Source organism: Limanda limanda, chromosome 15 (assembly GCF_963576545.1).
Source record: "Limanda limanda chromosome 15, fLimLim1.1, whole genome shotgun sequence".
NCBI classification, from domain to species: domain Eukaryota; kingdom Metazoa; phylum Chordata; class Actinopteri; order Pleuronectiformes; family Pleuronectidae; genus Limanda; species Limanda limanda.
Window position 1 is genome coordinate 914,183 of NC_083650.1, and position 26,907 is coordinate 941,089.

Here is a 26,907-nt window from a genome sequence, read left to right on the forward strand (position 1 = left end):
CTTTATGGGGGCCTGACGCTGCACTCGGTTGATTGACAGAGTGAGGCAGAGACAGGCACTAGGAATGATAAGAGATAGATTGCTCTAAATTGTTCTTATCTTGCTAACACACACCTGTATCCTGTATGCTGTCTGTCTTCTATCTTTAACAAATTCCTTGTAGGACACAGGGTTTAGACATTGCTCTAATTATTACAATTTGTCCTTCCTGTTATTTTAAGGACTATAATTTATCTTCATTCTTCCCCGGCCCTCTTTCAGACTATGTGGGTTTCTACCTCTCTGTTTACCTTCTCTCATTCATTGTTTCTGTCTCCACGGCAACCGACCCAAAAAAAAAATAGAGAGATGTAGGGCAGGAAAGATGGAGACAATGGTTTTGAGTTTTTCATGTTTATGTGATAAACCTGTGGTCCCTACTGTTTTTGCCTTGTGAAGAGCAGGGTCTCTAATGATTCCAATATCAGTATGTTAGTTGATTGGTGTATCCAACACCTCCAGAGCAAGATATCTCAAGAACTACTGGCTACAGGTTTCTATGATATTTCCTGTGGGTATTCATTGGGTTCAATTGTCAGGTCACAAATGACCCTTGACTGTGGTCCATGACAAGCTAATGACAACAAATGATGATTTATCATGATATGTGTTGTTAATGATCCACTGAGGATGAATCTTCATGTTGGCTGACCCCACTGCCTTTCCTTAAGTTACTTCATCAGTCTATATCTTTGCAATCTGAATTAGATTTTCCTTTGTGTTTTTCCTTTCCATCCTTCAGCATTTTTTTTTTTTTGGTAAATGTGGTATGCTTATGTCACACATTTTTGCATCTTCTCAACGAGAAACAAGGATGTAAATGTTATAAATTACACATGCCTCGATCAATATTTTGCAGGGGGGGGGGGCTCCTATGATTAATGAAACTCACAGGAAACTATGACTATTGGTCAAACTTTGCAGGATTCATGGGGCCTGCTGGAACTGACAAGTTACAAGTATGATGTTTAAAGCTTCTCTAACAGTTTTATATTTTTAAGCCTCCTTTAATTAATCAGCTAAGACTTACTGGCAGCCATAGTGGAGCATCGAGCAGGTAAAAAGCCACATATTTTCCTCACTAGGTGGTGGAGACCAGATATAAAGAAAAAAGTAATGTGAATACTGGAAAATCATCTGGTCAACACCTATGGCTATAAAAGCACCTGACCAAATGCAAGAGGCAGAGTATACCTTTGATGGTTTCCAGACTTTCACATGGCAGAATTAACAATGTAGCATATTTATAGAAGTCAGATGGTCCCCAAGCCAACTACTGACCCCTGTCTGATTTAGTACTTCATGATTTATCACATTATAGACATCAGAGTCCCCCTAGATTATTTGTAATCTTATCATCTTGCCTCTGCTTGTGAAGACTACTATGTACTAGGAAAGATGACTTAGTGCAGGTAAAGATAACAGAAATAATAAACAGTAATTGAAGAAAATTTGCAACGCTGTAATTTTATGTGTGACTATACTGTTATTCATTAACTATAACTTTTTAAACTTTTAATTTGATCCCTTTCCCACCTTAGTTAGAAGATGATTCAACAGATAAAACCCCAGAAGGTGATGATGATGATGATGATGATGATGATGATGATGATGTTGATGATGATGAGAAGGAGGAGGAGGAAGAAGAGACATCGGGAGATGAAGATGATGAAGCTGATGAAGATGATGAAGATGATGAAGGGAGATCATTACCTGCTGACCCTGAGGAGGTTTCCACAGCAACCAGAGCCAAGCAGATGGCTGAACGGCTGAAGGTCATAGTTCGGAAAATTCTTCGGGACCTGGGCAGAATCTTGGCCATCAGCCTGCTGGCACTGGCTGGTGAGAAAAAGCTGAAAGAAGCTTGAGTACAGTTCAGACATTGGTATTTGGTTAATCTTTAGGTTTAGATCTGTTTTGGCATTCTGAGTCATGTCCAGAGACAGAGGGTCACTAAAGACTGTTGTGTAGTGAGGAATATTTGCAGATCAACATCCAGAGAATCTGTCATCCCTCTGTGGCCATTTAGACAGAGTGGCCGTGTTGTCTGTGCTCTCAAACTGAAGGTGGTGTGTGTTTAACTTCCATTAATTAAGCAGCTCTCACAGCCATTTCACATGCTGTTTTCGGATGTCATATTTTGAATTCAGGCATGTGGCAGCATCAATTCCAGTAGAACTGTACTAGAATCATGACATAATCTGTGTTAGTGATGTAGGTTTTATGACAGTTTAAGATCAAGTGTAATGTTTTTTTTTATGTCCACACACAAACCACAAAGCTCATCAGATGTAGTGATTTTACATCTCTTAAAAAGAGGCATATATAAATAGGTGGTACTCTTATAATCGGCACAACAATTATGTCATTCTCACCACTCTGCTGTTCCCACTTTCTCTCAAAGCACTGTTGTCACACTATTGTCAGTGAAAACTGATTTTCACTCCCTACATGTTGATTAAGTATGCATGTAAGATTTGGATGTGGTAGAAGACATATTTCCCAACTGCTCCACTCGGCTAAACACGCCTCAAAACAGAGTATGGCTCTTCTGGATGCATTAATTTGGATTTGATATCTGTCCCTGAATTTGGATGGGACAAGGGGATAAAACCCCTTGAATTCTTGAAATGATGTAAATGTGCTAACATGTATAGCACTCATAAGGTTGTATGAAGGGAAAACAGGGATTACTCAGGTTTTTGCCAGTTGTTTATAGAGCGTGTCTCTGTTTAAACTGAATGTGTGTCTTACCTCTCCTTCCTTTTCCTTCCAGGCATCACACTGCCCTCTGCCTTCTCAGCCGTCTACTTCCTGCTGTTTATTGGTGTGTGCACGTGGTGGGCTTACCATCTTCCCATCAGTCACCTGGGTTTCAATGCACTGTGTGTGATGGTGGGCTTCTTCACTGCTGGTCACATGGTTTGTCTGTACTTGTACCAGAGTCTGCTGGCCCAGGCCCTCTTCCCCCCACACAGTCTGTGGGCCAGGTAAGGTGTGTGTGTGTGTATGTGTATGTGCGCGCGTGTGTGCAAATACACTAAAACATCTGATTAATATAATTTGACAAAACGTCAATAAAATCTAAAAAGGTGAGACAACCCTCTTTTCTGAACACTAAAATGCTAATCACATTCATTGATACCGTTGGCAGTACACAAAACTACAGATGATGATCACAAGTACACTCTCACTCTTTGTGTGTCTGTGTTAAATATTGGAATGGTGATGTTACTGCTGAAGGAGAGTATAATTACAAAGTAATGTGAATAGAACATTTAATTGGCTTGTAACAGCTGCCTACCCTACAGCTCTGTCATTATTTAGTTCATGTTAAAACAAAATTCTCCTCTCCTACATGATTTGCATTCCAAAGTTATATTGTTAAATATAAGACATCATTTAGTCTTGGTAAAATATTCAAATGTATTTTGTATTGATTTTGATTTCTTTTACTGTCAGGTAAATTATGACTGGATTACCTAGTGAACATATTACAAATGATCCAAAGGTTTGTAGCTTAAATGGATCAACAGTCATGTTTAACACACCTTTGAATCATTTTGTCAAATTATAGTTGCCAAAATCACGAATGTCGTAACAATGCTGAAATATTTCAATATATTTTTCTTGCCTGTTTAACTGAAACTAGAGTTTGTGACTTCTATCATCATCTATCACTTAGCTCCCAAGATGAAATGTGTATTCAAAGGCTGCATATACACAAGGCCTAGATTCTTATGCTCCAACACTGCATTCCACAGATTAAAAACTTCTCTCCAGTCCATCTGCCTTGAGGAGCATAATAATAGAAATTGGATGATATTTGTCCAGCACAGGAGTAGAAGCTCATGTTCCTCCTTCTCAGGAAAACTTCAGTATCTAGTAATAATGTGGAGTGCAATTTGTGGAAGAAGTGGACTGATAGATTGTGTGAGTTTAGAAACAGAAGAAATCAGAAAGGTGCAAACATGTGAGTTAGAAGAGAGCAATGTGAGTGGGATTTCAGGGCTGGAATGTTTGGAATGACGGGGCTCATCACCTCAGCTAAACTTAACCAGTTAAACTGTAGAAAGATGAAAGACTAGAGCAGATTTCTACCATGACGTGATCTCTCCTCGTCTCCGTTTCTCTCTCATCAATCATCTCTAGCATTCTTGCCAGGTGCTTGTGTCAGTATAACTTTACCAGCTGGGAACTCCGACCTATCCCTAAGAAGGTTCTTGTTTTAATTTCTGTACTGAGAATGACACACCTTTCTTATCAATATTCACAGAATTGACCTACAAAAAATAGCTCATCATCAGTATTTATCTGAAGCCACTGTAGAAACAGCAATAATGATATGACACCTCTGTCCACAGCGACTTAGATTAAGTGCATTCAAGCCTCAGGAACAAGGGCGAGATATCTTCCGAAACTGATATTGTATCAATCCTTCTACTAATTTGACAAAAGTCTGTCTGTGTCTGTATGTCTGTATGTGGGACACATTATCTGGAGAACTGTTCATGTTATTGGCTTCACACTTGGCATATGTCTTCTTAATGACCTAGGGAAGTGCCTAATTTGGTGTGATTTGGATATGCAATTCATTCAATAATACAAATGGAATAAACAGGAAATCATTGCTCTCTAGAAGTCAGTGGGTGCGGGGCAGTGTCTTCCATGTCCTCAGATAAACAGCAAAGGGTAGTAACTGGATCAAACTGCAGGTCAAAAGATCATGCCAGATCATTTTGATAATTTAATTATTTTTATTTCACCATATCGGACTTCCACAAATATTCATGCTTGTCGCAGGTGCTGATCTCCATCATGGCAACAACATAGAATCATAGAATCTTTGCAATTTGTCTACAAAGTGAAAGGACCACGTTTGTTTTGTTGCTGTAATATTTTATACTGAGCAGAATTACAGAGCTTTTATTTTGAAAAGTTGTGAACTTTGGTCTGAAGATGGTATCATTTGAATAAATCAAATTATTCAAACTTCTATAGAAATCACATGAACATTAATAAAGCAAATTCACAGTTTAATTTTAGGAAAAAATACTGACTTAAAATCTTCATTGCAGATAAACCAGGTAGGAAGAACACAAAGTTTTCTAAAAACTCTGCACCATAAGTAGTTCTGGAGAAAGAAGAACCATTCTTAAAAGGAATGTTTAGAACAGGCACTGCACTAGTTTCAATCAAATGACTTAAAGCAAATTAATTGAAACAGAGCAAAGGTTGAGGTTTGGAGTTCGTGGTTGTAGCCTGGGGTGGAGGTTGGGCAGGTTAGGAGAAAGATTAATTACAGACATCAGTGATGGCAAAATGTGGGTTTTTTACTGATTTGACATAGTCATGGACATCACAGTGAGTGAAGTTTAACTATAATTGGGGGTTAAAATTAGGGTTTTGTTCTTGACAACCATGCACCCAAATGATAAATTCAAGTCGACCCTGGACTGTCCTTAAGAAATGCATCAAATTTGAAAATTATTGGATGAGTGGCTTCTGAGAATTTCATAGTAGTTTTTATATCTATGTTTTTAATAATTCAAAATTTGCCTTTCTGTGCTTGCCACTATCAAATAAAATGGCCTGATTGTGTAATGAATTTTATTTACATTCTGTAACCAACCTTGTGCTGAGTGGATGACCCCCTCTATCTGAGCCACAGTTATAATCTCAATTATCTGTCCTTTAACAACTGTGAACTTGTCCCTCACCTTATTGGACCTGCACATACTGTATTTGAGCTTAATACTGTCTCAGTTCTTTATCCAAACTATTTATAGAGGTACTTCTCATATATTGCTGCCAAATGCATTCTGGCAAATGTTTCACTATCTTGTTACAGTGCTGACCACAGGTCTTTTCAGACCTGGACTTAGACTCTGTGGTTTCTTATCACTGTATTTCTTTGATCGTCTATTATTTTCTTACTTTCAAAGTTCTCAGTTGGATTAGTTTTTTTTTTTCAAATGTGCTTATTGGACGAACAAGTTACAAATACAGTAAACATAAGAAACATGCTACCAGACAAAAAATAGAATTAAAAGTTGGATTAGTTTTACTTTGATGAAGGCCTTAAGCAAGGAAAAATAATAAGTATTATTATTTTTTGGCATTTGTGGCAAATAGTAATCAATCAATAAATGTGTTATTTGTATAGCCCATATTCACAAATCACAATTAGTCTCATATAGCTTAACAAGGTGCGACATCCACTGTCCTTATCCCTCAACAAGAGTAAGGAAAACTACCCCAAAAAAATGTTAACACTGGAAAAAAACGTAGAAATGTCAGAGAGAGGCACATGTGAGTGATCCCTCTCCTCTTTCTCTGTTTTGTCTTAAAATATTGTTCCTGTCAAGACTCTTTGGATTGAAGGACATCATCATACCAGGAAACTGCTCCTCGCCCTATGAACTCAACCTCCATGCCAATCACGACTGGCCAGTTTATGTCAACCCAGGAATACTGTTTCTCCTCTACATTACCATAGCAACTGTTCTCAAGACAGGATGTCATGGAACACAGAATCAGGTATGTGCTACTACGTCTTTAACAACAGTGGTCTCCTGGGTTAAAGACCAGTGTTAAGTCGACTCCTCGATTCACCCTGACTTCTTCTCAGGAGTGTATTACAGTCAGGCATAATCATTTGTTCTGAAATGTCGGGAATAAAGTCAAACCAAATCAGAGAAAGATTTTGTTTGCATTTAAGAATAAAGATGGCATACTATTTAGTAAATAAATACTGTGAAACTGGCAAGATTAAATATACCTCTGTTTAAGCTGTGTAAGTCCATTAGCAGCTGTTTCAGTTGGCTCGAATGTGGCTGCCTCTTCAAGCTTATATGATTTCATCTTCTGAACAGATACAATTTTCAGTGCAATAACTGCTAAAAGAGAAAGGATTTCCTTGCTACTAAAACTGATTTTAAAGAGCAACTTCATCATTTCATCTACTCAAGGTATTTAGTAGAGGCAGTTTTATGCCTTACAAATTATCAAACAGTTTGACTTTACTCTTAAAGTGTCAAGTTAATTCTGCTTAATTTTACTTAATCTCACTATGCATAATTTGATTCAAGATTCTAGACTTGTGCAAAACAACTACATTCAGCAATTGCTGGCAATTAAATGCTTGAGTCACAGGCTCCCTTTAAGCCATGCTCAAATATTACACAAGCAAAAAAAACAAACTGAAAAAAGAGCAGAACTGTAGGGGAGGTTGAGACCCGGCAGCCTTCCTCAGCTCCATCCTTCAATATTTTCCCTCTGATGTACAGTAGTCTGACTAGATTCCTAAAATATTTAGAAATGTAATGTTTTTATACATTTTTTCGACATTTCAATTTAATTCTCGTAATGCAACATGCAAAATCTTCCTACTCTTGTGCTAGTAAAGGCTGTCAAGTCAATAGTGCTAACAAGAATAAATTGATATTCTTTTATTCTATCTGGCTGGTATTTAAAGTATAATTGTTTTAATATGGCATGTCTAATAATTATTTGACTTATGTTATATATATTGTTGAGTTGTGTTCCTACATTATTTTACCAATTACCAAATGTTTCCATCAAGTTTGAAGCGTATTTTGTCACCTGTCAGTAGTGTGCAAATGTCAGAATTGTGTTTGAAGAGAAGTGCAAATGGATAGACATCACCACCTATGAAGGACCCAAACTAGTGTCCTGGAGAAAATAACCCTCTCTGCACCTTAGGTCAGACCTCATAATGGTCCTAATTCTGACAAAGTTTATACAAAACTTCATTCTGACTCCCGGCTAAATTACTGAAAAAGTGCTTTAGACATGTTACACTCTGACATTCCCCTGCTGCTGTTGTTTGTTGAATTCCAGGGATACAGTGACACATCTGCTGAGGTGTTTACCTCTCAGCATTACAAATACTGGCATTTATTTTTTTGCCTTTAATAGCTTAGGTGCCAGTAGAAAAACCTCAATCAAGACTTTGCAACCATTTGAAACGTTACCATGACAATTGCAATATTTTGCTTCATTTATAAAAGCTGTCAGGGTGATTATGTGTTTCTTCTCCAATGTTCTGTTTGTGTTGAGCAGGTTGAGGGTGAGGACCTGGAGTTAAGGTCATGGAATAAACAGAAAGATAACTATGAAGATGACACACAGGTACTCATCTCAATGTCTGCACTCTGCTACTCACTAAGCTAAATCTATGTGGACTTTCACTGTTCTTGCTCTATGCTGATATGCTTGTATTAATTTCTCCACTGTCACCCTACTTGAGTGTAGAGAAGCCTTTCAAGCTTCCTCTTCAGAAGCTGTGTACTGTTCAGCGTATAGAAAAGTTTGTCTTTCTACTACCCTTTCACTGCTGCTTTGGAAACAGTGTGCAACCACTGACAAAATATGGTCTAACACTACAACAGAGTGTGAGTTTCAGGATAACTACCTGAACTTTGGAAAATGGACTCCATATATATATATATACATATTTATATGGCACTTTTCTAGTCTTAATGGCCATTCCAAGTGCTTGTTACTGGTCTGTTAAAGCTGGATTTCTGCTGTCAAGCTTAAGATGTCTAAAATTGGTTTCATAACCATCACATTGAGTTGAGTGAACTCCAATGACCTCAACAGTCATGAGATCAGAGTTGACAGCATGAATCCAGGAGCCATTCTGCCAACAATGTGCCTGCCTCTGTCAACAGTCCAGGCAGGTGGTATGATGGTGTGACAGTGTGGGGAATGTTTTCTTGACTCACTGTGGGACCTTAATACCAATCAATCATGTAATCAAGTCAAGAGTTTGATGTGTGTCCTTTGATCTTTTGTTTCAGCTCATGCTCTTGTCAGGAAGCAGCGGAGGAGAAGCTGTGGCTAGAGACACAGACCTGGGTATCAAATGCACAGTTTTTCTCAGAAATCATTTATTTAAAGGAAGCAGTTTGTAGGTTAAAAACAAGACAAACATTTAGATTTGATCTATTACAAATAATTTGAGAGTAGTCCTTTAGGACACAGGTCAGAATGACTACTGTTACAAGGAATGATTCCCCAGGGACAACAGCTTGAAAATCATTTTTTTTATCTTTCATTCAAATTAAAAAAAGTATGGTTAAAGTGTTTGTAAAAGTCCTAATGACTCATAAAAGTGTAATAATTCCTTGAAATATTCATGTGAATTGATGTCAAATGTCAGGACTCCGGATAGTGTGCTCTTATGCTGTTATATAAAGTTAATTTATGAAAAAAGGTCCCAGCAGAATCATTTCTGCCTGGCTTTGTTTCCCCACAACATAAATTATCCTGAATCAGAATCAGAATGTATTTATTGCCAAGTAGGTTTAGACCTACTTGGAATTTGTTCTGGTTGTTGGTGCATACAATGAACATAAAAACATAAAAACACAATAAATACAACACACATAAGAAAAAAATTAATATATGAAATAAAAAGATATAAAAGATAAAAGTTATAAAATGTAAAGTAAAAAGTGAAATGCAAAATGCAAAACAGGAGAGCAATGTCAATTTGCAATATGCGATGTAATGCAATATAATATAATATCAGTTATCCTGATCCTGGCTCCAACAGATGACCTGCAACAGGAAACTGCAATAACAAAAATGTCAAAGCTTCAGCTGACAGGGTAGAGTGTGACCAGAGGTTTACTAAACAATCATTTATATATAGTACTATTAGCGTCACACTGCTTTACACTATTGCCAAATGTCTCTTAAATGAGAATCATTGCTGTGCCTTTCATTTCGGTAACACTGGTGCGATCTGGGAACAGAGTAACATTACAAGAGTTAAAAGACTGTCAGGCAGGTTGTATCCGATTCTTGAGGTTAGACTTACTTTTTCATAGCAGGTAATGAGTGTTTAGTGTACTTTGTCACAGTTTTCCTGTTCTAACTTTAAGTGGGACCTGTGGATGATGTGGTTTAACTGCTGATCTCTGCACATCCTGTCTGACCCTTGTGTTTTTGTTCCATCTGACTTTGTTGTGATGTCATGTTGCAAATCTCAGTCATTAAACAAAACTGATAGAGCTAATACTATAAACACAATGTTGTAATAGTAAAGAAAATTATTGTTTTCTTTATTATTACAACATAAGTAATGTTGTTATAATAACATTATTACTTCTGGTTTGTTATTATTCAGTGTTTTGCTCTGCATACTGAGATGTTGTGCGTTATTTCTGGCAGGTGTTAGTGATGCCCCCAGTTGCCAACAGAGTGAAAGTCCCTTTTTCCTGATGGGAAAGGTGGTGATGCAGCAGAGCTACGTCTGTGCTCTCATAGCCATGATGGTAACTATTGTAATAAAGTACAATTTTGTACAAATAGAATAAGATATACTGTATGTCAACATATATGAATGACATATATGAGTATATGAGTGAGTTAGAAAGCCTCTAGTAAAAGCATATCAAAACGCTATTGCAATAAGAATCTCACTGTGTTCAGGTGTGGAGCATCACGTACCACAGCTGGCTGACCTTCGTGTTGCTGCTCTGGGCTTGTCTCATCTGGATCCTGCGTGCCAGGTTCGGTTCACACTTGTAGCTGAGACAGAACAGATCAAGAATGTGCTGCTCTGCTTTATTCATCCCTACAGATGACTGGGCTTCATTTCTATAGTTTTTTAACTAAAAAAATGCATATCTTACATTCTAAAGTTGTGTAGATTTCACAGGCTCCGCTACTACTGAACCTCAACTTAAGTGTTATGTTAACGTTTAGAGCTGTTATTCAAGTAGCTGTTTCTCTTTGCAGGCGACATGCAGCCACTCTGTGCTCTCCATTCATCCTGCTCTATGGTCTGGCTTTGTGCTGTCTGCAGTACGTCTGGGCAATGGAGCTTCAGCCTGAGCTACCCACCACTGTGGGATCCATGAGCCTCAGACAGCTTGGACTGGACAGAGCCCAGTATCCCTGTCTAAGACTGGGAGCCATGGTAACTTAAGAGTACAGATACTGGTGATTTTATGATGATGAAATTAAGCCTGTGTCCTTTTATTCTCTGTATGATATTTATCACTTCATGACTTCTGGCTTTGGAAAGATGCTATTGGAAGCTGGGGGTCATATATACAGTTGATTGATAAAAAACAGATCTATTAGGGCTTGTCTCTCCAAACTGCACTAAAGAGGATTGAGGGTGGTTGGGGCAGTTATAACCAAGTCAGTCAATCCAATACTTTCTACCCCCTTATGGTTATTTTCAATATGTTCAATGAACTAGTTCTGTTGATTTGACAGCGAAGTAGAGGGGTAGATATTGTTGGTTAGAAGCTGCTTTTCAAAAACTCAGCGTTGTACATTCTTGCCCACCATGTTTTATTTCTCTCTCTCTCTCTCTCTCTCTCTCTCTCTCTCTCTCTCTCTCTCTCTCTCTCTCTCTCTCTCTCTCTCTCTCTCTCTCTCTCTCTCTCTCTCTTTCTCTCTATCTCTCTCTCTCTCTCCAGCTTCTGTTCTGTCTAACTTTCTGGCTCTTGGTGCGTCAGTCAGTGAAGGAAAACTTCAGCAGGAAGAGGAAAATGGCCACACCACTTCAGGAAGTCACTTCAGGAGGTCCGACATCTCTAACACACACACACACACACACACACACACACACACACACACACACACACACACACACACACACACACACACACACACTAACACACACACACACACACACACTCACACAAACACACACACACACACACACACACACACACACACACACACACATACACACACACACACACACATCCATGTCTCTTTATAGTTTTGAGGACACTCATTGACATAATCCATTCCCTAGCCCTACCCTAGCCTTAACTATCACAACTAAATGCCTAACTCTAAACTACACCTAATTCTAACTGTAACCTAAAACCAATCTTAACCCTCACAATGATGGTATTGAATTTAAGTATAGATTGACATGCGCTCACTCCAAACACACACACACACACACACACACACACACACACACACATTGCATTGGATAATCTAGAGACAACAGTTTCTACATAAAAATACATAGAAATATGTGGATGGGATGAACATTAGCCTCATCACACAATGTCCTGCCATAAATATTAATTGTTATTGTCTATGAAACCAAACATCCTCAAAGATGATGAACCCTCCACTTTTTAAACAAGCAGATGTTTTTCTACTGCCTCTATTGGGTTCATTTGGCACAAACACAGACTTGTGTTTTGGATACTGTTTTGTAGAGGATGGCACATGTTTTACAGGCCTTCTTCATGGTGGCTCCTTTTCTCCTTCCTCTCTAACTTTATATCCTTGCCATCAGTGGGGCCTGGTAACGAATCAGTGCTGAAGGTTCTGGGAGCCATGCTAATGAGCTGTTTTGCCAAATACTGGATCTATGTGTGTGGAGGGATGTTCATCACGGTCTCCTTTGCTGGAAAACTTGTTGGATACAAGATCATCTACATGCTGCTGCTCCTGCTCTTCCTCTCTCTCTATCAGGTAGGCGCAGGCCTACAGGTCATTGTGTTCGGTGTTGTCAGCCTTTATGATAAAAAAAGGTTCAACAGGTCATCAGATACGCTTATATAACTTTGATATGATACACTACATTCTCAATTGTTTTCGGCTATTTCAACATATATATTTTAAATTAAAAGTCAGTTAAAAAGATATTTCTATTGAGTAAATTCATTTTTCACATTTCATGTTTCCTAGGTGTACTATTCTCTGTGGAGGCGTCTGCTGAAGCTCTTCTGGTGGCTTGTTGTGGCCTACACCATGCTTGTGCTGATCTCCATCTACACTTACCAGTTTGAAGACTTCCCTCGATACTGGAGAAGCTTCACTGGCTTCACAGAAGAACAGTATGTTAATAGTGTCTTCCTCAACCCTGCTGATGCTTTTCTTTTTTGTATATATAATATTCAAACCCCTATTTACCTATGTCTTTAGCAGGATCATTGTGAACCCTGTTTCATTACCTGGGTCCAGATTTACCATGGAGTAATACAATGTTTTTATTTATGAATAATTTACATAAATCCTTGTCATCCTCAGGCTGGCAGCCATTGGTCTGGAGACATTTGCTCTGTCTGAGCTCTTCAGCAGTATTCTGATCCCTGGCTTCTTCCTGCTGGCCTGTATTCTGCAGCTGCACTACTTCCACAAACCCTTCATGAGAATCACTAACCTGGAGCATGTTAAACCAATACACAAGTAACACAGCCTGTACACTCCCACTGCTCATATCACTGAAGAAATGTGTTGTTTAAAGTTACAGTGATTTGTATGAACGTCTTCTGTAATGTGATACATTTTAGTGAAACTGAATCTTTGAGGAAGCGGAGGGTTTAGGGACCGGGCTCACATCTTCAGATAAATACTGAATGGACAGTTGGATTGTTACAGTAGATCAGGAAGAGTGCAGAGGAACTAGGGTTGCAAAATTCCGGGAATTTTCAAAGTTGGAAACTTTCCATGGGAATTAACGGGAATTAACGGGAATAAACTGGAAATGTTGTGGGTAATTTATACTAACTGTATTTACCTTGTCATATACAGACATAAATACAAACATTTTGTTGTGTCATAGGCTGATTTGAACCCTGAGGAAACTCTGGGCACTTGACTATATGCTTCAGCATCTTTGTGTCATTCTTAACATAGGTCTTTGCACAGTATTTGCAAATGTACACAGCCTTTCCTTCTACATTGGATGGGGTGAAATGTCTCCACACATGAGAGAGTGCACGTGGCATTGTTCTGTAGAATAAGATGAGAAAAAAGTTTGTAAAAAACACTAATGCAATGCCAGAGATATAAATAGTTAGCCAAACAATTGGAATCATCTGTAAACATATTTTACAATTGATGGATAAATGAATGGAAATAGGCTAGATGAACAGATGAACAATCCTCAATCAGCATGCTAATATATTTTCCCCAGTAATATCATGGAAACTTACCTGACTAGTCCTGCACACTACAGCAGGCCTCAATAGCCCTGCTGTAGAGTGAAGCATGCTGGGAGTTATCTGTGCATGTGATGGAAGAATGCACAGTGGAGGGTTGAAACTCAACGTGCAGCGTGTGATGCATTCCATACATACAAAATAGAGTTTTGAATGATGTTTTTATTGCTCAGCCTTTAATTTGCATAGTTTTGTTTTTTTCAAAATTCCCAAAATTCCCGAGCTTAATATTCCCGTGGAAAGTTTCCGGAAATTTACCGGAAACTTTCCGCCCCTTTGCAACCCTAAGAGGAACTATAATAATGGTTTACAGTGACTAAAGTGAAGACTATGCTGCTCAGTTTACTTCTTATCCGATAGGTTATTACCTTATCATTGAGAAATTCATTTGGCAGACAGAGTTCATAAATTAAGTTCCACCCTCTTAACTGGATGTTTGAATTTTTTCAAATATTAGAATTTTTGTACAGATTTCTCTAAATGAAATTTTTTAGTTTTTGTAATTTTAAATTAGTTTAACTTTAAAGATGTCTCCTATAATTAATGAAGTACCACTGAAGTTAAAAGCATGATCCATTCTGATTAAAAATACAGTACTACAGCATCATATCCCTGCTTACAAACACAAGTGAATATGTAAACCCACCCCTCTGCTTTCTGTTGGGCTGTTTTACAGTGTTAACAAGCAATTATATTCTGTCCCTTCTACTAATGACACAATCTGCCTCCAGAAAGAAGAACAGTGAAAGGACCGAGCCGACTGGGTCTGGGAATGTGGGGGGGGACTTTGAAGAGGAAGACCTGTTGAATACCATGGATGAGGAATCTGAAGATGAAGGTAAAGTTTATGTTAAAATTTTAAAAAACATTTTCACAGTTGAATTTAAACTTCTGATAAGAAACTATTTCTATAACAAGAATAATAAGAATACGAATAAGGATGTGATAATAATAGTTAGCAGTAGTAGTCTAATAATGATGACTGATGACAATTATGAAAGCAGTCGTTTCAGATGTGGACTTTTCAGCTCTAGAGTCAGAGATACTTGAAAGTAATAGTGTGATATACTGTAAATACATGAAAGACAGATAAAAGGAAGAGAGAAGTACTCAGTGCATCATTGGAGTTCCCCTAATATCTCTTATTATTATTCCCTCTCACTGGTTTATGAGGTCATGAACCTAATGAGGCAGAAATATCCAAGATACAAACGTTGCCATTTTGCGCTGACGTTTTTGACATTGGAATCAATACGTAAGCCGTCAGGGGATGGAGCTGCGAAAAATCGCACGTCGGTTACAGCTCTCAGTCATACATTTTAGCTTGAAATAACTTATAAATAAACAAAATTACGAAATAATCGGAAAAATCACTTGAATGAATGTGATAAGAACAACATAAAATGGCTATTAAGAGAAACTTTTATTTGGACTTTTTAGTTCTATGCCCAATCCACTAACATGGAGGAGGTAAGGTTTATGACCTTTTCCACAGCCAGACATTAGGTGGCGATTGAAACAGTTAACCTTTATATAGTTATGTTATTATTTCATGGTCATGAGATGACATTAACCATAACTTAAAGACAGTAACACAGCTAGCTAAGAATAGTGACGGTTTTTTGAGGGAGAGGTGAAGCTTACATGAGAATGTGAATGTGACTAAATTTGAAATCACAAACATTTGCAGAAAGGACTGTTCTCAGCTGATTATATATGTTGTTCACTCCTTTCTGTGTACCCCTCATCTTCTCACTGTCTCTCTTCATCTATCTTCTCTCTTCCCTTCTTAAGAGGAGTTGATGCCAAGTAAGTGGGGTCTGGTAATGGACAGGTTACTGGTTTTGTCCAGAAGATTCTCAGACACTCTGACCAAAGTTCAAGTGTTTGTCTGGAGGCTTCTGGAACTTCACATCCTCAAGACGGTGGCCTTCTTCTCTGTGTGGGTGGCACTCGAAGAGGTAAATGCAGTTGGAGTGGCTGTTGAGTTAGTGCACAAAGAATGAGGCAAATAATGAATAACACACTGCAGTCAATCATGCCACAATTGCATGATTGACTGCTATATGGTTGTCTCAGTACCATGTTGACTGTCTTGAAATTCGAAAAATCCACTTCAACCACAAACACTTCATATTCCACCCAGAAGTCATCGAGATGCTGTTAATATTTATTTACATAATAAAACAAAGTATAAACAAGCAGCGTTGGAAAATAATTTGCTTACCTGTACTTTACTTTTGCAATAAAATACAATTACTCAAAATGCATTACAAGTTAGTAATTTGCATATATACTGTATATGTCAGTATCAGAAGTCTCTTGTTGGCCTGACCTATCCATTCTGCCATCTGCATCTGGCTGGTACTTTCGGCTAAAATCTGAATAACCTGCTTGATCTCAAACATATTTCAAGTGAACAATGTCAAAGGGATCTTAATGAGGTTATGATTGAATGCCTTTTATATCAAAGAAATTAGAAAGTACACACAGTTTAGATCACATAGTTTACTGATATGGTGAGAGGGTTTTGAAAAAGTGGAGATGTTATTGGTAGTGTGAAACAGTGACAGGTTTAATGTTTCCGTTGCTAATCAAAGTGCATGATACCTGACATAAAGCTCTCAAATATGTTGTCCTCTTGTTCTTGTTTGTCCACAGCCATCTGTGATGAACCTGGTTCTGGTGGTGTTGTGGTCTCTAGCAATGCCCTACGGCCGCTTCAGGCCCATGGCGTCCTGTCTGTCTACGGTCTGGGTTTGTGTCATCATAGTGTGTAAGATGCTGTACCAGCTCAGCGTTGTCAACCCTGTTGAGTACTCCAGTAACTGTAGCATGGTAAGACACACGTGAACACAGCCATGATGTTACGTTACATTCCAGTTCATTTAGAATTTTCTTGATACATATTTTTTTTTTAGGTTAACTGCAATTTTAAAAAGCATTGTTATTCAACATATTCTCCACAACTGTTTGAATAAAACCAATTCAACACTCGAATTTTAACATATGACATATTTAACACAAAGTCAAAATGGGGTAGAGCGGTTGTCCTCTAACCAGAAGGTTGGTAGTTCAGTCCCTGTCTTCCGCAGGCCCAAGTGTCCTAAGGCAAGATACTGAACCCCGAAATTGACCCTTCTCATAAAGACAAAGTGCTGCACATAGATGCACTGTATGAATGTGTGTGAATGGTGAATACTGTCAAGTGCTTTGAGTGGTCATCAAGTCTAGAAAAGTACCAAATAAATACAAAGGATTTGCAATCCAAAAGTGTTTGACCACATTAAATCACATGTGTAGATGCAATCAGGAAATATTTTGATCTGACCTGAGCACTAGGAATTGCCATAATGCAGTGTGTCTATTAGTTTGAGCAGGAAAGTCTTTACACTCTGAACTACATATAAAATTAGCCCATGTTACAGTCACTGCTAGTGACTGCTTGTTCCCTATTTGTCTTGTGTTCTCTCCCCAAGGGCTGGGTCAGTGGGTCGTGTTTTAGAGTAATTTGACCTCACTAAATAATAATGTGCTCTACTGTGAGCTGGAATGATAGAGTTTATTTGTCACTTGTGAATTTGTTTGTTTCCTCTTTTCCATCAGCCTTTAATAAATGAAACCAAACTGAGAGAGGAGATGATGAACTCCTCTCTGTACAAGTATCCAGTGGATCCAGCCAACTGGTTTGGAATCAGGAAAGATGCCACTGTGCTGGGATACAGCAAGGTATATTCAATATGTTTGGAGTTATCTCCCTGCTCTCCACTGTTTCTTGAGAGACATTTTACTGTTAAATTATGTTACATCTTCAGTTTTTTTTCCATATGTTGAGTCCACTTAATGGTCTTTTCAATGTTTTTATTTTTAGAACCATTTAATTGTGCTGATGTTGTTGGTGTTTGAGGCAACAGTGTATCGTCACCAGTATCACCACTACCGTCAGCTCCAACGATCCCCCCCAACCATTCCCGCTCTGTTCCCTGCTGCCACCAGGGACACTGTAGACCAAGGCCTCATATCCTGCCTCAAATACCTACTCAACTACACCTTCTACAAGTTTGGATTAGAGGTATCTCGGAAAAAAATATTTACTGTACTGAATGGGGCTTTTAAGAGCAGAGAGTAATAATAAAAAGTCTTCATTGAAGAAAACTTAATAAGATATCTGAATCAAAAATAATTGTCTATTGCAAGACTTTTTCAGGTGTTATTCAAACAAAGAAGAAATGCTCAGAGGTTTCTCTGGTAGACTGTTTCAGAGCATCAATGGATTGAAAAAAAAGATTATCAAGTTTAAGAACAATTGTTCCTGATTCCTGTTTCCTGTTCTCGTAATTTAAGTTTCGAAAACATTACCTCTTTTTAAAAGATTTGTTTCCTGATGACGGTGAATGTGATTGGCCAGCGGATGAACTTCCTGGTGATAATCCATGGCTGTTGGTTGGTAGCCATCTTGGTGAAGCGCCGGCGTGCAGCTATTGCAAGGATTTGGCCCAGATATTGTCTCTTTCTGTCCATCTTCATGATCTACCAGTATCTGCTGTGTGTGGGCATACCGCCTGCTCTCTGTATTGGTGAGTAGTGTGAAGTAAATTATACAGTTTATCATTACAATCTAATAGAGACAAGTTTAGTCTTCTTTTCGTCTTTTGGAGAAAGTCTTGTATCATTTGTGGGTAAATCTCTGAGCCCCAAGCTTTTGTTTCTCGATGTATTTTCTTGGAGATATTGTCTTTCGTCTAGCTTTCTGAAATATTATATAGGGATTTTTTTATGCCTCTGCACCGGCGAAAGCCAGTGGCCGGAGGTATTATGTTTTCAGGTTGTCTGTTTGTCCCATTGTGAACACGATATCTCAAGAATGCCTGGAAATTTGGTACAAATGTTCAGTTCAATTCAAAGATAAACTGATTAAATTTCGGTTGTCAAAGGTTAATCTTCATGGTCACAGCGACCTCATGTTCTTCTGGACAGGATGTATCAGGAACATCCATAGGGAATTTTAGTACATTTGGCAAAAATGTTTTCTTAGACTAATGAATGAAGTGATTCGATTTGGGCGGTCTCAAGTCTGCCTTTAGGGAATGTGTTCAAATTTTAACCATTTGTTACATGGACCCAAAGATGAATTGATTAGCTATCAGTGGTCAAAGATCAAATGTGACAGTGACTTTATATGACTCTGGAAAAAAATTTAATGTAGACTGAAATAGTACTGGTTCGTGGAGTTATACAACTGCAGTGTAAAGCTTTCTACGCCCCCGACCCTACCCTGCCCCCAGACTGCATACTATTAAAACATCTTGTCCATCCCATTTATAGGCACAGCATAATAGAAAGACTTAACCTCATTGTGTTCTGGTCCATTCTATGCACACTTCCATTCTACCTTCTTCCTATCTGTAATTCTGTTTGTATGTTGTCCTGCAGATTACCCATGGCGGAACACTCGAGTGTTGATAAACTCAGCTCTCATTAAATGGATGCATCTGCCTGACTTCTACACTGTGCCTAACTCCAAAAACCTTATAGGTCGGTTTTTCTGCTTGTGTACCTGTTTAACAAACCATTTATTAATTCATTCACTTATTCAACACTTACATAGTTGTAGATGGAGAAATGCTCTCCTCCTCGACTTTCTGTACTTTTTTAGTGTCATATGAACTTATCACATAATTATTTTGCATAATTCTGCATTGAACCAATTCAGTAGGTATGGAGAAGTAGGTATGGAGAAGATTTGGCAATGCTGCTACTCTATAACATAGCCTAAACAGTAGCCTGAAGTGCACTTTCATCCATGCAAAGCACACTTAAACAAATGTGATTGGTCCACATGGTAGCATGTCTGGTCCATGTCTCTCAATGTCTGGACAAGAGGACAAAACTGACCGTCCTTCTGCATCAATGAAATTTGTGGTTTTACACATCGTCTCTTTGAATGTCTTCCCTCTTTTCTGTGTTCCAGTAATTTCCGTGAAAGTAACCAATATTCATCAGTTCAACTCCAACATTATACCACTCAGTTTCACCATTGTTTGAAGTACGCACACAGTGGCCTAGAAGCTCCACCGCCTACATGCTAGTTTCGCTGGTGTAGTTTCAGAGCATCACAGCCACAAACACAGTGCACATAAATGCTCACAACAGCGTAAGCTATGACGTAGGGTCTGCATCCATCCAATACATAACATAAACCATAATGTGTTTCTCCCCTAGTCTCTCATCCTGTTTCCAGTCTCACCCTCACTGTCCATCAAGTATCAAAGTTGGTGCAGCCGATGATGATGATGACGATGATGATGATGATGATGATGATGATGATGATGATGATGATGATGATGATGATGATGATGATGATGATGATGATGATGATGATGATGATGATGATGATGATGATGATGATGATGATGATGATGATGATGATGATGATGATGATGATGATGATGATGTGGTGTTGTAATGTGTGTGTCCACAGCGGACTTTGTGCTGCTGATATGTGCTTCCCAGCAGTGGAAGGTGTTTGAGTGTGAGAACACTGAGGAGTGGATGGTTCTGGCAGGAGAGAACACAGATAATCCTGATCCGATGGATGGTCGACTGTTTAATCCTGCACCCAACTTCATTAACTGCAGGTAAACACAGCATTCCATTCAATTTTAATTTTATTTGAATAGCCCTAAATCATAATATACATACATTATCTCAAGGCACTTTAGAAGGTCAAGACCTTAAAATGTATAGAGAAACCAAACAGTTCCCACAATGACCTCGACCGGTCTCGACCGGTTGGGGTGAGCAGGAAAAAATGGGGAGAGGAGAGATTGGTGGAAAAGAGGGGAGAGAAGAGAGGGAGAGATAGGGGAGGGGGAGGAGAGAGAGAGGAGAGAGAACAGAGAGAGAGAGAGATACAGATATTTTGGAATAAACAAAAACTAGACCAATATTAACCAGGTGGTTTAGACAACTAGACAATGCGATGAATTAGAGCCCATCATGGACACTGTAGCTAAATGATTATTTGAATGTTGAGAAAGAAGACATTCAACCTGGACTCCTTTGTCAATCAAAGTGTGTTTGAACACAGTCTTTCTTTTTTCCCGGTCCTCTTTCAGGAGTTACCTGGACATGACTAAAGTTCTGGTGTTTCGTTACCTCTTCTGGTTTGTGCTGTCAGTGGTATTCATCACTGGAGCTACCAGGATTTCTGTGTTTGGACTAGGCTACCTGCTTGCCTGCTTCTTTTTTCTGTTGTTTGGAACACGGCTCCTGGTCAAGACCTCCAGGACCCGCCTTGCCTTGTGGGACTGTCTCATCATCTATAACGTGGCAGTCATTATATCTAAAAATATGTTATCAGTAAGTATACAGCTCATCGTGTTGGTTTGCAACTTTATGAGCAGGTCCCTCTGACTTTTTATCTTGGTTTTTAGAAAAATGAGTCACAAAACAAATTCCAAACTACAGCAACTGGGAAGTGATGTATTCTTTTTTTTGTTGCCATAAGTGCATGAACATGTGGTGATGTATGTTTGGTGCTTTGACTGTGTTGGCTCAATTCGGTTCATGGGTGATAGGGAATAGAGATCAGAGGTTGTAGTGATAATGGATACACTCTCAGTAAATTTGCTGCAGAGCAATGCTTGACCTGGTTATTATGTGATCATGAAAAATAATGTTACATGATGCAACACTTCAGAGAGAAGACCTTGGGCTGTATGTTTTGACAATCTCTATAAAAAGTGTCTCTGGGACACACAAACATCACAAAACACCAAAGAAAACTCACACATACGCCTCAGGTATAAGTTAAATATGAATAATTAGGATATAAAGGGATAAACCAGCCTTAACGATGTGAATATTGGCAAAAATTCTTCAAATCAGACATGTAATAAACCATAGTAATCCTTAAAAAATTAAGATTAGGGGTTAATAACCAGGTCGCCAATGGATTTACATTGTGTATGAAGTTAATAGGAAAGTTACCTCTGCAAAATACATCCATATTTTTTCAGAAAAGATTGACACACTATGTGCACAGTAAATTAAATAGAATAAAATAAAATGTAGATCTGTTGAATTGAATTGTGTATTCCCATTTGTGTTTGTGTTTCAGATCCTGGCTTGTGTATTTGTATTTGAGATGCAACAGGGCTTCTGTTGGGTTATTCAGCTCTTCAGCCTCGTTTGCACAGTTAAAGGATATTATGACCGTAAGTTGGTTAATAATGTTGATTATAACACTGTGTATATAGTCTATATGTATGGATACATAGTGGATATATATGGATAGTAATAGATATATAATATGTAAAAGAAAGACATTTAAAAAGAAAATCTTTCAATATTAGATACTTTTTTATATGGAGCGACAGCTGTGAGTTAGTTCAGGCAGCCAACTCGAGCTGCGCGGGTCCAATCATATGACATACATCATGTGACATACCTCACTCTCCACAATCATCTATAATACACACCCTAAGGCGGTCTATTTAAGCGGAGAGAATTTCCCATCACTCCCTTTGCTTGCCCAGATGCTCCTTCAGCCCCTCCATCACCCCAGCGTCCACCTGTAGGCTCCGACATGGGGGGTGACAAGTATTTGCTCATCCCTCCCATCATATCTATGTGATCATATGGGAGGCAGTGATTAAGTCAGAGCCTAGACGCCAAACACTAACATGTTCTACTGTTGCAATACAAGTTTGAACATGTTCATGTGCCAATGGCCATGTCTTTGAAATGATTATAAATATTCTGCTTTCAAGATGTTTTTTTATTTGAAAGTCACACCTGACACAAGCAGTGGCAGGCATATGTATTTTGCAATATGGTCTCTGAGAAACTGAATCTGAGTATGTATCATTGCAGCAAAGACAGTGAGTGATAAATCCTGTAGTCTTCCAGTAGAGGAGGCTGGAATCATCTGGGACAGTATCTGTTTACTCTGCCTGTTGCTGCAGAGACGAGTCTTCCTCAGTTTCTACTTCCTGCATGTGACTGCAGACCTGAAGGCTTCTGCCAAACAGGCCTCAAGGTAATACACACTGTTCCAATGAGAAAAGGAGTCTATTTGTGACGTGTTCAGCCTTCCATGCTGTTGCAAGTGCATTCCTGTGTACAAGATGCGGCTAAAAAGTACAGTGATTCAACTGATAAAATCTGAGTTGACATGGGGTCTTTCTGTCTGATAACACCAATTATCATATTTTAGAGCACAGCAATACAATGCCTCTAATACATATCCTGTGGAAAGTGTCATTTTTTAATAACATTGAATTAAATGTAGATTGAATGAGAGATTCAATTAAATATCACCATAATTATGTGTTGAAACCTTGTATATTCCTTATGTACACCGTTTAATAAAACATAAATAGTAAATTCACCACTGTTGAAGCCACTTGCTTTTTAGGATTTGCATAATTTGCAAATTACCACATTGAACCTACTCCAGATCACTTCATTCTCTGTCCAAGTTACTTTTAATTTAAACAATCTCATACCAAAAACACCTGGTTATTAGCCCTTGTTAGATTAGGTGAACATGAAAATGTAAACATTCCAATTTTCATTCTTAATATTTTCAAGAACAGTTGTTGGTTTGCAGAAGATCTCAAAAGTACTGATGCTGATAGTTAATTTGACACACTTAATTAGTTAATTCAAATTAAAGTATTGAGGCTGCTGTCCCCCCATTTTCTTGCTGAATAATGCAGTGACAACTATATTTTCCTTTCAGGGGGTTTGAGCTCTTCAAAGCCAGTATTGTAAAGAACATTAAGTTCCACCAACAAGCTGAGAAGAAGTCTCTGTCACAGCTCAAGGGATCGTAAGTATTCATAGTACAGTAAGTACAGTAAGTACAGGTGATAGATTTTGGTCTTGTAAGTGTTAGAATTGTTTATCACAGAAAAAGTGGAAAAAGGAAAAGCACGATGATGACATTCTTAAAAATGTATTGTTGTAACTTGTGTTGCCCTCACCACTGGATTATAGCAAGGTAAAGTGTTTAGACGTACTAGCAGCATAGTTCCGGGATATCATTGGTCTATTAGTCAGTCCTTTACTCTGTCCAGATCAGAGCATCGGACCAACCACCAATTCCCTGATCTTTCCTCTGGAGCCACCATGTGGTTGACATTATTTGTGAAGGTTGCCAAAAAGCACTAATAGTCAAACAATTGTTTAATTTGAAATACAGAGATCAATGTTTCTAGAACATTCAACCCATATGCTATAATGAAATATTTTCCAACACAGTGGGTGTTAGGGTTAGGGTTAGGAGTTAACCAGGGTTAGTGAGATCCAACACTGATGTTGTTGATAAGGTCTGTAATCTCAAGGTTAGGGCTGGGACAGCCTTTTCAAATCCTCCAAACCATTTATTTATGGAGAAAGCCATTGTACACAGGGGGGACTGTCATGTTGAGGGGAAGGGAAGTGACAAAACAATGTTGTTGACATTCCTGTATAAAATATTATTATATGCTGCAGTATTAAAATGGGACTGGCCTAAACCCCAAAAAATAGACCAAGATTAAAAGTACACAAATATTTAGGAACGGGGGATCCAGGCATCACATGTATGAGCATAACATGAGATGTTGTGGAAATGTGCAAAAATTTGTTGCATTATAAAAAGAATAGGTTTGTTTTTATTTGAAACTATTTCATTTACAGGTACATTTTTACTCTTTAGCCACCTGACCTCACCTAACTAAATAAATAAATGTATGAATATGTTAAAGAAATACACAAACACACACACACACACACACACACAAACTCTCACACTCACCATTCTTGCATCATGCTCTAATTCATTTCCTGTACTATTCTCTCAGGATGCAGAGAATTCGCTCCAAGCAGCAGAAGTACAAAGGTGGACATAAAACAAGTGAAGACTCCAACGAGTGTTCGTCTGCTGGTACGACTCAGTGGCTTACTAATTCAGCAAACCTCATCCCTGTACCTGTAATTACTCATTGTTACTTGAATTCATTTAATATTCATTTCATATTAATAATAATATATTATTTCACAAAAAGTTGCAGTGTTTGACAAGTAGGATAAAGAATAACTTTAAAAAAAATCTAATAAAATTCACAAATTTTACATTTGACAAAAGGTATTTGTTTGCTTTTCTTGCTGGTTTTTTAGGCAATGTTACATAAAATATAGTGTGTATACTTATATTTCTATAAAGATGGACTCATTATGACCTTGTGTGGCCTCCCTGTGACCTTTACTCTAGTGCCCCAGGTTATGCTGATGTGTATAATTCACATTATAAGTAAAAATGTAAGGCTATTGGAATATTAATCCTCTTAAATAAACATTCCCTGGTCTCCTTCCAGACAGCCAGACAGAGACAAAGAAGTCCAGGAAGATGAAGTGGCACCAGCCGTGGTTGGACCATGCTACAGGTAAGACAAACACTCTTTTTTTTTTTTATATATATTTTGATATTATATATATTATCTTATTTTATCTTATTTTATCCTATATTTTATTATCCTCACAGTGCTCCACTCTGGAGAGTACTACCTGTTTGAATCAGACAGTGAGGACGAAGAGGATCTGCAGTCTGAGGAACAGAAGCCTCAGAAACAGACTGCTTGTCAGGTCAGACACATGGAGTATACTGATTTGTGTATACTATATACATAACACTTTTAAGGCTTTATTATATGTATATGAGTATATCGGTATTCTCATTGTGTTCCTGGTTCTTGTTTCTCTCTCTCAGTTGGCATACCAGGCATGGGTAACCAGTGTGAAAGAAGCTCTTAAAGAACGTCAGAGACGCCAGCGACAGTTGAGGAATGTTCAGAGAAAAGAAAAAGAGAGAGACGGAGGAGTGGATTCACAAAAGGAGGCTTTCTCTGTTATAGGTTAGATACTCTCACATCCGTTTTCGCTGAATTGAATAGTGTAGCAAAGGGTTTGGAAACTCCTATCCCAGTTGCAAATGGCCCAATCTAGTTATTCCCACATGTTGGTTGATTGGTTCCTGCCACTATAGCAGAATTGGTCTCTCAGTCATTCTTCTGAGGGGTAGTATGTGTGAATGGGTTGTCTGAGTGTCAGGATGAGGAACAGGAGGAAAAAACAATGGCATATACATACACTGAAGAAGATTTCAAGAGAGCTTTTGTTGATAAAGGCCGACGGCGTTGTTGATGTGCCATCAACAAAAACACGTGACCTCCATCAGAATTAATACAGTGTTACCTCTGCATGCTTTGCCACCGCTCAACTGAACACACCAGAGATTTCCATGTTGTTGTGAGTGCATCTGAGCAAACACAAACACACACACATGGGGAAGACGGCTGCTGGTCAGCATTAATTTCTTGAATAACATAAATACTAAAGGTCCATTTTGTAGGATATAGAGAAATCTATTAGCATGAGTTTTTATTACTTTAGAATGAGCCCCTTATATACCCTTACATATGGTGCTGACATTTTTGGGGCAGTAAAGATGCAGTGGTGGAATACCACATTATCCCAAACAGCAACAAAGGTTGGAGGGTTTCTTCCCCTCAGCTTCTCTCCTCAGCTGGCACAAGTCACTTATGCAAGTAATCCCAAAAATAAGTGAGCCTCTCTGTGTCGTTACGGCCGATGGTTTATTTCACTACTGTGACCATAGCTTGGGTTCGGAGCGTTGATTGACATGAAATTCAAAAGCTTTGCCTTCTGGCTCTGGTAGCTCTTCACCATCATGGTTCACTAGAACGTCCCCAATACTGCTGATGCCACACCTATCACCAGATATTAGTCTTCTTCACTTGGAGCAGCAGCTCAGCCCAAACAACGAGAAATGTATCCACTAGTTTCCGACAGTGAAAACCATAGGCTCAGACTTGGTGGTGTTGTCTCCCATCCT

At 38.5% G+C, this 26,907-nt stretch overlaps 1 protein-coding gene across 1 annotated transcript in view; it reads left to right on the top strand.

The window, feature by feature from the left end:
* piezo1 (piezo type mechanosensitive ion channel component 1 (Er blood group)) overlaps window positions 1–26,907 on the top strand; it is a 79,293-nt gene that overhangs the window by 35,104 nt on the left and 17,282 nt on the right. Inside the window, exons 6-33 of the mRNA XM_061087090.1 lie at window positions 1,581–1,881; window positions 2,816–3,029; window positions 6,408–6,579; window positions 8,125–8,193; window positions 8,868–8,925; window positions 10,246–10,349; window positions 10,507–10,586; window positions 10,816–10,996; window positions 11,508–11,613; window positions 12,353–12,531; window positions 12,748–12,896; window positions 13,090–13,248; window positions 14,735–14,841; window positions 15,798–15,964; window positions 16,665–16,841; window positions 17,610–17,732; window positions 17,875–18,075; window positions 18,376–18,580; window positions 19,437–19,538; window positions 20,485–20,641; window positions 21,122–21,365; window positions 22,126–22,222; window positions 22,881–23,046; window positions 23,752–23,841; window positions 24,857–24,939; window positions 25,370–25,438; window positions 25,537–25,637; window positions 25,762–25,906. Coding sequence (XP_060943073.1) covers window positions 1,581–1,881; window positions 2,816–3,029; window positions 6,408–6,579; window positions 8,125–8,193; window positions 8,868–8,925; window positions 10,246–10,349; window positions 10,507–10,586; window positions 10,816–10,996; window positions 11,508–11,613; window positions 12,353–12,531; window positions 12,748–12,896; window positions 13,090–13,248; window positions 14,735–14,841; window positions 15,798–15,964; window positions 16,665–16,841; window positions 17,610–17,732; window positions 17,875–18,075; window positions 18,376–18,580; window positions 19,437–19,538; window positions 20,485–20,641; window positions 21,122–21,365; window positions 22,126–22,222; window positions 22,881–23,046; window positions 23,752–23,841; window positions 24,857–24,939; window positions 25,370–25,438; window positions 25,537–25,637; window positions 25,762–25,906 — 4,006 coding nt within the window. The remainder of the gene's footprint in view (window positions 1–1,580; window positions 1,882–2,815; window positions 3,030–6,407; window positions 6,580–8,124; window positions 8,194–8,867; window positions 8,926–10,245; window positions 10,350–10,506; window positions 10,587–10,815; window positions 10,997–11,507; window positions 11,614–12,352; window positions 12,532–12,747; window positions 12,897–13,089; window positions 13,249–14,734; window positions 14,842–15,797; window positions 15,965–16,664; window positions 16,842–17,609; window positions 17,733–17,874; window positions 18,076–18,375; window positions 18,581–19,436; window positions 19,539–20,484; window positions 20,642–21,121; window positions 21,366–22,125; window positions 22,223–22,880; window positions 23,047–23,751; window positions 23,842–24,856; window positions 24,940–25,369; window positions 25,439–25,536; window positions 25,638–25,761; window positions 25,907–26,907) is intronic.